The sequence below is a fragment of the Microchirus variegatus genome, assembly GCF_963457635.1.
Source record: "Microchirus variegatus genome assembly, chromosome: 21".
Lineage (NCBI taxonomy): Eukaryota > Metazoa > Chordata > Actinopteri > Pleuronectiformes > Soleidae > Microchirus > Microchirus variegatus.
Window position 1 is genome coordinate 11,427,811 of NC_139822.1, and position 12,260 is coordinate 11,440,070.

Consider the following 12,260-nt stretch of genomic DNA (forward strand, 5'->3'; position numbering starts at 1 on the left):
CAGAGTATTTTTTCTTAATTCCATTTACTGTATATGAATTGAGGTTGATAAAAGATGAGGGAACAGTCCCTGCTCTAGCGTGGCCATTAAAATAAAGCAACATCCACTTACACTGATTCAAAAACCTGAATATTTTAATCCTCATTAAGGCGGATTTATTGCAGTCACTGTATTATACTGCGTTAGGGTGTACTCAATGAATTCTGCTCCCAGACGACAAGTATTTTTATAGCTTGCAGGAACAAAGGTCTACCGCTGCTTCATTTGATACAATTATGTCAGTTAAGTAAATCTGAAAGAAGGATTTCAAACAACCCAAAGTCATTAAATAAGACATTACTGATTGGTGTGGACTTTGGTGCAGGGAGTGAGTCGTTGACAAAGCAACAGAAATGTCAGTTTCCGGTCTAGGGTTGCAAAGGGGTGGAAAATTCCTTTCCACTTGGCCATGGGCTGCCCCCATTTTATTTGCATTAAATCTGACTGTTTTAGCTATAATTTTTTAATTTTTTTTAGCCAAACTATATTTAAGTTTCTAACCTTCAATTTGTCCAAATATTCCAGTTTTTTTTTCCCAGTGATTCCCATGGAAAGTTTCCTATTTTGAAAATTCCCAGAATGTTATGTTATATATATATATAAATATATATAAAAATAATATAATATATATATTTTTTTACTATATATACATATATATATATATACACATACATAATAACTACAGAAAGTTATTTAGCAATATGTTAGTATGAGTAGTTACCTTTATTTTACATTATATTTGGTTGCATTTATTCTGTATGACAGTTACATCTGGCCCTTTAAGGGCAACCATTATGCTGATGTGGCCCTCAGTGAAAATGAGTTTGACCCCCCCTGCCCTACAGTATTTCAGATGCAGGCCTCTACCAAACGGTTGAGACGTCTGTTCATAATAAACCTGGTTTGCATAATTCATAAAGTACAACATTCACAAGTCACATTAATTAAGTGTTAGTGAGTTCAGCCTGATGCATTTTTCAATGAGATATAGCGACTTAAAGTGTGGTCGACCAAATGGTTGAGTAGTACCTTAAAGGGTTAAAGGCTAAAAGTTTTCCCTGAGAGTGAGCCTTCATGTCTCAGGAACACTAATTATGTTCAATCGTAAAAACCTGCACTATCTCTTTAACTGTCTAGCCATAGAGGCAGACTCTACGTGGTGCAACTGACCGCACCGCGAATACTCCTGACACTCTTCTGCAGTGGTTACGGTCTGCTTGCAAATTTTAGATAATTCAAATGGCGGCCACACGGCGGGGCAGTGGCTAGCACTGTTGCCTTGCAGCAAAACGACATCTTAACGAAGGCCTTTCTGCGTAGTCTGCATGCTCTCACCGCGTGTGTGTGTGTGCTTGGATTTTCTCCGGATTCCTCCAAACACATGCAGATGTTAAATGGCCTATAGGCATGAATGTGACAGTGAACGGTTGTTTGTCTCAATATGTTCCCATGACCCTCATGTGGAGGATAAAGCGGTCGATACAAGAGTTCAAATTGCGGTGAAAAAAGAAATATTTGCTGCAAGGTTTGTTTTCTTAGCATGTGCATAACTTGTGGACAAAAAGACAAGAAGGGGAAAAAAAAACATTTCTGTAGCAAACACTCACTTTATTACATTCCTTTGACATACTATAAAAATAAAACATTGCACTAAGCAGTAATAAGAAAAGCCCAGTTGTTGAGTTCTGAGTGTATCAGTCACAGAGATACAGGTTTGTTTTAGCAAAAAAAAACAGATGAAATGGTTCTGGGTCTTAAATGACCAGGTGCAGTTCACATCCAACCAGAGGCCGAGTCTGGGACTCTTTCACCAAAGGCTTTCATTTGCACACCTTTGTCACTGAGACCAGAACCAAAGCATCTGCGCAAAAACGCCGCGCGCACACTCGACGCGTTCTGTACCTTATTAACCGACCTTCAACACTTGACCTTAACATCTTGAGAACATTGATATGCATTCAACCAGACACGTTCAAACCTTTTTAAAATCTGAGCTGAACATTTAAACGTTGTAAGACATAAAAACACAGTCTGTCCTTTCACTTCCTTGCAATCTCGATCGATGCGTTTTGGAAGCAGCAAAAAGTGCAGGCAGTGAAGTGAAAAACAAGACGAGTGTGAAACAAAATAGTTTCGACAACTTTGACACTGTTTTGCTGCCTGTTAGTTGGTGAATCATCTCTCTGGTTGATCCTGGTCGTGAAAGTCACTTTTGCACTGAAAGGCCTGTATCACAAAGCAGGATTAGTATGTTATCCTTCTCTGGGTTACTACTCTCATCTCTGGGCTTAACTCAGATTTTCCCTGTATCAAGAAGCTTTAACAACGAATCACCATGGAAGCCGACGCAGCGCGTCTAATCTGCTCTGAAGCAGCCACTTTAAAGGCTCAGATTAAGAACTGTCATTCGACCGAAAAACAAAAGTCATCATTCCTACAGGATCCTGACAGGGACAATATCAGTCAAGCGACAACAGCAACGTTTGAATCAAGTGGAGATAACTGTGCATTTTTAACTGCACATTTTGAAGTAAATGAATGAAAGGATGACGACGTTTAGAAATGAAGTTGCACATTCTTATCCTTCTATTGTGGTGACTTTAGTGCAGGGGTCTCATATGACCTGGGGGCCAATATGCATCTATTGTGTTCAAGTGGGGGCCGGCCTAGAGAACGAAAAAGTGGGGGGAAAAAAAACAACTGTTCACAATATTGCATCATGATATCACACGCATACTTAAAGGTGCCATATGTAAGAATGTGGCCAAAAACGGTTACTACATTCAAATTCAAAATACCGAGGTCTCAGCTGCCGAGCAACCACGGGTTGCCAGTTACTTCAGAAAACGAAACTGGCAACCCGTGGTTGCTCGGCAGCTGAGACTCTACTGACTGCAATGATTGGTATACGGCGGTAGGTGGCGCCACATGCCAAAACATAAACATAAACATGATTTGCAGTCTGCAAAATATTCTTTTTAATGCAAATATTTTGTCTGTACTGTTGTTGTTGGTGAGTTCAGTTTGTTATATGAACATTATTCCTGAGTCTCTGTGACATATTAGGAGGATTTTATGGCCAGTTGCTGTAGATTTATTACATAATGCGCGTTTAACAATACTATTTATGATGCAAAATTAATGTATTAATATCAAAAACAGACATTTATTTTAATGACATAAATAATAGTGTGGAACAAATTCGTACCAGGAGCCATTTCGGCCACTCCCGGCCCTAACAAAGTGTATTTATATATGTAATTGAATAATGGGATAATTATGACCAAATGTCTTATTTTTACTGTTATAATAAACATCGCCAGCAAACATGTATTATATTCTATCACCTCACTGGCTGCTGTGCCTCAGCTCCACATTGTGTTTAAAAGACGGTGAGGTCGTGGGCCATGTTTTCATTATAACATGATATTAAGTGGGGGGCCGCATGTAGGCCCCGGGCCGCCAGTTTGAGACCCCTGCTTTAGTGCCACCTATTGCAAAATCTTGATGAACTGTCTCCCAACATTCACATAGCAGCAGTGAATCACACAAGTCTAAATAAATAAAACAAAACTTCACCCTCCAACATCTTTCTTGAATTTAGGATATAAATCTACACTCTGTTACACATTTCCCATGGTTTTTAAGCCAATACCAATCATTCATCTGTTTTAGCTCATTTTATATTTACTACTTCCTACTGCAGCACTGGTTAAGCTAATCTGCTTTGTGATAGAGGACATCCAGACGTTTTTAGAGATGCTGACAGTGGATCAAATGTCATATGAGGATTTGAAACACAACAGAAAACAACTTTCAAACACAAGTGTGTTGATGCTCAAATCTGCCCCATCTCTTGGAACAAAATCACAACGTGATGTCACTTTGATTTCTCGCTTCTCGAACTTTGTCCCAGTCCGTGGAAGACGAACAGTCCAATGATTCACTTCAAGCCACTTAAAAACTCTTTGCTAAGATTAAAAACAAAATCAATGCTGATGTAATGAGGGCTGCTTTCACAACTTTTACCCTCAAAACCACCATCTATCTCTAACAAAAGAGTTTTAGTTTCGGTTAGCTAAAACCCGTTAGCCTAAACGTTAGCACGCGTCAGATGAATCTCTGGTTACTGGTGTCAGTTCCTCTCTGTCATACTAAACAGTCGTTAACTTCCTGAAAATTATGTTTTCCAGAGAGCAAACCAGGCTACAACGGTGTTCCCTTCTAAATGGCAACCAATCTGTTCAGGACATCAGGGACATCAGCGCCGTGTTTCCATCAAGCAGAACAGTTCAGCTTGGTACAGTATGGTATGTATTGTTTTCATTCGGAATAGTACCAAAATAAACAGCACATACCGCCCCATTTGGCACCTTTCCCTTGAGTAAAATAGTACGGTAAAGTCTTTTCTGTCTCTTTCTCTTTAACACCCGCAGCCACAAACCAAACAGGAATAAAAAAGACCTGCTGGATGCCCTCCATTGTTGGCCGCAGTGTCATGTTCGATGTCATCACACAGCTACAACGTTACGTATCTCGTCGACGTGGCCGTCGGGCACAGCCCCACACCCCCCGCCTACCAAGTAAAGGTACTGTTCTCAGTCGTGACGCAAGCCTAACCCAGGGCTGTACTATTCCAAACTGTACCAAAGTGAACCGTACCATGATGGAAATTATGACCTGTGAGGTTTCCACTGCATACTTCACTGTCTTCACCGTCTGTGGCCAGCTTTTGCGGGTTTTATTGTGTCACATCACTGAATCAAAGTGATTTCAAGGTGGCTTTTCACAGCAACAACAAAAGTTAAAGGTGCCATATGTAAGAATGTGGCCAAAAACGGTTACTACGTTCAAATTCAAAATACAGAGGTCTTTTAGGTTTCGTTTTCTGACGTAACTGGCAACCCGTGGTTGCTCAGCAGCTGAGACTCTACTGACTGCAATGATTGGTAGATGGCGGTAGGCGCCACATGCCAAAACATGATTTCAAAACAAAAACATGATTTGCAGTCTGCAAAATATTTTTTTAATGCAAAATTTTGGCTGTACTGTTGTTGTTGGTGAGTTCAGTTTGTTATATGAACATTATTCCTGAGTCTCTGTGACATATTAGGAGGATTTTATGGCCAGTTGCTTTAGATTTATTACATAATGCACCTTTAAATGAAAGAAAGATGCACACCCTTTAATCACACATATCAGACTCAAGTAAGTACATTTATGTGACATTTGGAGAAACATATTATGTCAATTTTAAATACAAGTAAAAATGTTAGTCTGACTTGTACTGAATTTAACTTCTCCGAAGTCAGACTAACACACCCAGATAAAGCGATTATAATGCGATTGGGAGTCGAATTACCACCGCATGTGTGCGTTAAGTTGGACCAGAGTTTGGACTCCAAACTAGCCTTAGGACACTTTCCATGTGCTAGTTTCCACCTTCCAGGCTAACACCAGGAAATAATACAAGCAGCCTGTGCACAGAGGAAGACGACAACGGCAACAAAAACATGGAAAAATTCAGGTCAGTACACTTGTTGGTGACTGATTTTACGCTTCCCCGCAATAATTAATTAATTCAAGATTCAGAATGGTGCGCGACATGCTAACGACTAGCCGCTAGTTAACCAGAAACTAGCTGAAAGTGCTCACCACGTAGCATAGTAGAGGTGGACACACTTCAATTTAATGAAGAAATTCCCTGCTAGTGCAATTGAAGGGTCTAGACGAGCTACAGCTATACTTAAAAACCCCAGTTTTTGGCTAGCACTGTTGCCTCACAGCAAGAAGGCTCACGTTCAGGCCTTTCTGTGTGGAGTTTGCGTGTTCTCCCTGTGTTTCTGTGTGGGGGGGGTTCTCCAGTTTACTTCCACATGTCCAAAACATGCGGCAGTGAATTGGACACTCTATATTGCCCATAGTGTGTGAGTGAATGGTTGTTCTATATGTTGGCCTTGGCAACCTGTCCATTGCCTTTCGCCCTATGTCAGATGGGATTGGCACCAGCAGCCCCATGACCCTCATGTGGAGGATAAGGCAGTGGACAATGGATGGATGAATGGACATACAGTATCCTATCTGTAAGGCATTTGTTTCTCACCAAAATATAAGGTAAAGTGATATAAGTGCGTGTTTTAGACTTAAGCAAATTTTTTTTTTTTTTACAAATATCCCAATAATATCGTGAATTGCTGTTGGTTCGGTCTGAATAATTATGACGTGGAATTTTCGGATCAATATTCGTCCCATGCCTACTTGCAGGACATTGAAGTCAAGCATAGTCCAAGCTACACATGAAACATGTCTAGCAGTGGCTTGTGTCAGAAGCCAAACCTCAAGCCAGCGAGAAGTTAGTGGCTGGAGTTTGCGGTAACACACCTATGTTCCGAAATCTCCATGTTCCGAAATCTCCATGTTCCGAAAGCCCTATGTTCCAGTGTCTCAGACTCTGGTTTTGCGTGTAAAAATTGTCTTTTTGTTGTTGATATGTATCACAAAAGCCACATTTGATCTACGATGGTTCAGTGCTGTACACAGGAAAATACTTTTTATGGGTGCTATAAAAAAATAGTCATCAAACGGCGACTTTTTGTATCAATGAACATTTTCCCAGAAAGGAAAAGGATCGTTCAATTTACGGTGTTGAAATAGTGCATACAAAGGTGACTGTGCTGACCTTTAAACCTTTAGAAACAGGTTCATAAAGAGCTCTTCCTCACTTGAGTTTTTTGATTATTACAATTCAGTGGAAATCATGTAAAAAAAAAAAGCAGGCATAAATACAGGTGAAGCAAAGACGTGATCGATTTGCTGTCTTGTTCGTAACACAGGGTTTTTCAAGCGCTCGTCTCAGAGTTTGGGCCTGATTTCAAAAGTTTAAGAGGCCACTTCACAATCGCGCCCGAGGCAACTGTCCTCCTCTTCTCCTCGAATCCCACCTACCGTTTACCGTAGCTCTGCTCGAGCCATTGCCGCACGTCCTTCAGGCTGTAGAAAAAAGGGCCCTTGCCGCCCAGGTAAGCGATCTTTTTGTGTTGCACTATGCACACCCGTTCATTGGCCACACCGTACGCCACGTTAGCGTTGTTGTCCATGCAGTCTGCCACCAGCTGGCACTGTGGCGGCAGCGAGAAGTGCTCGGTGAGCTTGCGCGCCGCTCCCATCCTCTCCTCCAGGTTCTGGTGCTTGCGTACATCGAAAGAGGAGGAGCCCATGGGAGGGGCCACCCAGCCGTCAGATGGGTGAGCCTCGTCGATGTACACCAGCAGGAAGTCCGCCACATCACTGAAGTCCTCCACCAGCTGCCGGAAAGCTGGCAGATGACTGATGAAGGGGGGTCAGGTGGCTGAGCCAAAGTTGACCACCAGAGGGCGGTCTAACGACTCAAAATCCAGAAGGTGGCACTCGTCCCCATTCCGGGTCCTGGCGCCGTTTGGCACAGCGATCACGTTACTGTTACTGCTGCTACTCCGGGGGCCGTCTGGCACCGCAACCACCTTAGAGTTTGGTGCTTCGCGGCCAAGTTTCACCTAAGAAGACAAATAAGTATTTAAGTTTAATAACTCAGATTAGAGTGAGCATGAATAAGGAGATCAACTAAATACAACACACGACAGTTACTATTTAAAGGTCCAGTGTGCAACTTTTAGGAGGGTTTATTAGTAGAAATTGAATATACCACCACTATGCTTTTCATTAGTGTATAATCCAGGGCTTAATTTAAGCCAGATCCTGTCGGAGCACAGTCCAGAGGCTCCCATGGTGATACTGGAACCTTTGAAGTGGATCCAGCACCGCCCATGTCACTATGCCTTAAAACTGTAGTGCATTAACTTCAAACATAACCACATGTGAGATAAATTCAGACTATTATCAAATGGTATTCACATGATGCTGATTAAGACTCTCTCTGTTTCTCAGCACATAGGTGTGCAGACCTTTTTTTTTTGGGCCGACTGCACACTGGAAGTGATTTCATTTATGTCAAGCAGCGGTAAAGCTAGTAAAGCAAACAGCTGCGAACAGTATGTGAATTCTGCAGCTCAGAAAACATGGTCGTTCAGCAGTTTGACAAGATAAATGCTTCTCGTTCCCACCCGCCTCTGCGATGCCGCTGTGTAAACACAAACGCTCCCTCGGTCAGGACTAATAGTATTGCTTGACAGGGATTGTGCCCAGATGATGGACGCAGTATACGAATAACGAATCCATCGTTTCTGTTCAAAAAAAGCCAAACAGAGGCAGAATAATAACATGCCAACAAACAAAAAATCACTCAAAGTTACGCACTGCAGCTTTAATGAAAAGCATATAGTGTGCAAAGTGCAAGGAGAAGAATACATATCTTAAAGATTAACTCGAAGGCTGAGTGGATCTCAGTTGCAGCTAATGCACTTGCAGGCAGTTGTAGCAGCAAAGCAACAAATACTGTGCATAAAACTGTCACCACGAGACGGCAAATGTACATTTAGAGGATTGTTTATGTTGGAATTACAGGATTCATGAAAGCACTTAAAGGACATACACTCTTAGAAATAAAAGTGCAAAGTAGAACCATATAAGGTTCTTCGGCTTGTCCTCATAGGAGAACCCTTTTTGGCTCCAGGTATAACCTGGAACCCATTTGGAGGGTTCCACCAAGAACCCCTTTAAAATCCTTTATTCAGGAAAGGGGTTTTAAAGGGTTCAAAATGGTTCTTACTGGAACCATTAATGTTACCAAGAACCCTTGGAAAAACCCTTTCTTTTGGGAGCAAATGGTTCCAGGTAGAACCTCAGCCCTTGTAGAGGAACCCTTTTGGAACCCTTATTTCTAAGAGTGTAGAGTGAAGCTCCATTTTGAAGGTGAAATAAACATAATTAGTGCAATTTAGTGCATTTGTGTCTTATTTATAATGAATAAACTAAAAACATCAATAAAAAATCCATTCATCAATTGTAAAATTAGTTTCACCTTAATTGGTGACACATAAATCATGTTTCATCATCATTCATTTTTATTTTGTAATCTGAAATTGCTAATTAATTAATTACAGTCTAATCGAAAATAAGGATTAAATATCAATAACACTTTTAACTGACTGGGAAAAAAAGGAAATTAACTGACATCTTGGCACTAGTATTTGTACTTATATACATTACATAACATATACTTTCAGTTTGTAATTCCTTTCATAGCAGTGCAAATAAATGTTCGTATATATATGGTGATCTATATTTAGAAATGGTTCCCTGCAGAGAATAGTATATTCAGGTTGCCAAGCGCCTTGGGGATGATTAATTTGCAGTGTCATTGAGTATTTTCTGGAGCCAAGAAAGGGTCACGTGATAAAACACCTATGGGGGGAAAACATTTTTAATGAATGATGTTATTGCAACAAGTTTAAAAATAGATCCTTTTTTTTTTTCAACATTGCAAATTGGATACGTAATTTTGGGTGAATATTTCAACCCTTGAAAGGGGCCAGAAAATGTCCTGTGAGTAAGTGCTTTTGTCCAGTTTTCCAGAATAACTTTCAATATCTGGCACTTATTTACAATTTACCGCATGTTAAAATACTGTATTAACAATTTGAAATTAAGTTTTATTTAGAAAAATACGCTGCAGTTGCACACCAAAAAAAATATTTTGCGTGTTAAATTTTAAATTTGAACAGTATAACACATCATTTTGTCTCAATGTCCAAAAACAGCCCGAGACGCTGATTCGCCAGTTTCCTGCGAGTGAAATTACCGTAATAACCACATGTTGGCTTTGACCTGCAACTTCTCAGCTTTCAGAAACGTTTTTTTACTCTCGTAATTACGGTAGCGCAAATTACTAGGTTTCAGTATTCTGTAACATTTGCATGTTGCAGCTCAATATCCTTCACCCCAAAGTTTCCTTCCAAGTGTGTTGGAGAACTGTTGACGACTGCATCTGTCACACTGACCTGGCTCCACATATAATAAATAATAACCATAATATAATATAGTATCGTATATTATAGTAAGTATAAAAGCCTCATCCTTGGGTCATGAAACACAATAATTCATACAATGAGGTGATCATATGATATAATATACAGTACTGTGCAAAGGTTTCAGGCACCACCAGTGTTGTTTTTTCTGTCTGTCAAATTTTGTGATCCTTGGAATTTGGAATAAAGTGATGTGACTTAAAGCTGCTCTTATATAGTAGCGAGCTGTCACTCATGCAACATGTGTATGTAATGCTCAAGCATGTCTTTCTTTATATGAAATAGTAGGACAAACACAGGATTTACCAGTAACATTAATTAAGGTACCACTCCAATATAAACAGAGCTGTGTTATTGTTCAAGTGTAAGGGTAGATCACGCTACTTGACACCTGTAGAGTATGGATGGATTTTTTTTCTTTCTTTCTTTAAAAAAAAAAAAAACTGCATACATATTTTGTGGATGTGTTACAGTAAAGTGAAAGGGTAATAATGATCCTCTATTGTCGTTACGGCATTGCTAAAACAACAAATCTAATGGTGGCCTAAGGCTTGCAGTACTGTATAAAATATATATGTATATATATATATTTCTACCAAATGAAAATATTTTCCCCTAAATTTGACTCAATTGACCTTTAAAACTAATCACTAGGACTGCATTACATGTTCAAGAAATAGTGACACATTACATCGTGTAAAAAATATATATAGAAAACAGAGGTTAAATAAATTCTTACTAACTAACATTGCTTTTTATTTATTTATTCATTGTAATTTTGACATGAACATATGGGGCTTTTTATTCAAATATTTATTGTTATTATAGTATTAATACTTTTTGTCTCACTTTGTTTTATTTTTTGGTGTCCAGATTTATGTTTCTGTTGTTATGGAAAAACCAAATATATAAAGTCATGTGAAAAGCACTTTTATATTTAATAATTAACCTTTTTATTATTATTATTTTGGTGTAGGGCTACAGCGATTGTTTAATTATTACTATTTGAGTACTAAATGTATTACATTTATTTATTAAATGTATTATCATTATTATTATTATTATTATTTATTAATAATAATTATTATAATAATAAAACGAGCTTCTTAAATGTGAATATTTTCTGGTTTCTTTGCTCCATATAATCAGTCAAACTCATTCATTTTGGTTTGTTGACAAAAAACATTTTATGAACCAAACATATATTATTATTATTATTATTATTATTATTATTATTATTATTATTAATAAAAGATAATAATAATATATGTATTTATTTATTTTTTACCTGTGTTTTATGACATTTTAATATTATTGTACAGCACTGTGGGCAAGTGTGTTGATTTTCAACATGCCCTATAAATAAAGTGGATAGGAAACACAATTATCTATAGATTAATCACATGAAAGTAATCCTCAGTTTCTGTTATTAAATACATACTGTATATGTTATATGCGTGAATATATATATATCATCCAACAATCCAAGTCCAGCCACAGTAGTTTCCTGCTGAGTCAGCAACTTTGCGAGCGCGAGAAGGAAAAAAAAAAGAAAAACCAGAACAGGTGGCATTTTATTTTTTACGAACCAGAAGATGAATCCACCTGTGTCGTTGTCATAAAATCTCGGATTGACCTCTTACCTGGAGCTCAGGAGTTTGGAATAATCGACATTAATAAAAAAAAAAAAAGGTGCACAGAGATTCTCACTGGTGACGGTTAAAGTGCATAAAGTCGAGACGGTTACCTGCTTGTGCGCGTCCAGGAGGAAGCTGTTCCAGATGGAGCGCAGACCCGCGGAGGTGAACATGCGGCGCCACTCAGCCGAACCTCCCGACCTGGAGCTGCTGAGCAGCGCCACGACGCGCTTCACCAGCACCACGGAGTCATACAGCATGAGGAAGAGACAGTTGGAAAAGAAACCAGGTAGAATCTGCAGCGTCACGAGCACGTCCTCACTCGCCATTCCCATTTTTTTTTTTTTTTTTATAATCCTTTTTTTTTTTCCAGTCTTTTCCGCGTTTATGTGGCTGGTTTATTTACATACTGCCATGGACCTTCATTGCGCGCAAAGCTGTTTGGCACAACCCGGCTGTTTCCCTCACAGTCATGTTCCGTGGACTGTTGCAGAGGGAAGGAGCAGACGGAGAGAACGAGAGCGCGAGGTCAGGTGTGTGTGTGTGTGTGTGTGTGTGTGTGTGTGTGTGTGTGTGTGTGTGTGTTTGTGTGTGTGTGTGTGCGTGTGTGCGTGTGCGTGCG

General features: G+C 39.5%; 1 protein-coding gene across 1 annotated transcript; it reads right to left on the reverse strand.

Annotated features, from left to right (window-relative positions):
- Nucleotides 1-6,980: 6,980 nt before the first annotated feature.
- On the reverse strand, nucleotides 6,981-11,973 carry dio2 (iodothyronine deiodinase 2; the record flags this gene model as incomplete). Its single annotated transcript, XM_083907658.1, has 2 exons — nucleotides 6,981-7,571; nucleotides 11,749-11,973. 2 exons carry the CDS (start codon nucleotides 11,971-11,973, stop codon nucleotides 6,981-6,983), a joined length of 816 nt encoding a protein of 271 aa, XP_083763784.1.
- Nucleotides 11,974-12,260: the final 287 nt, after the last annotated feature.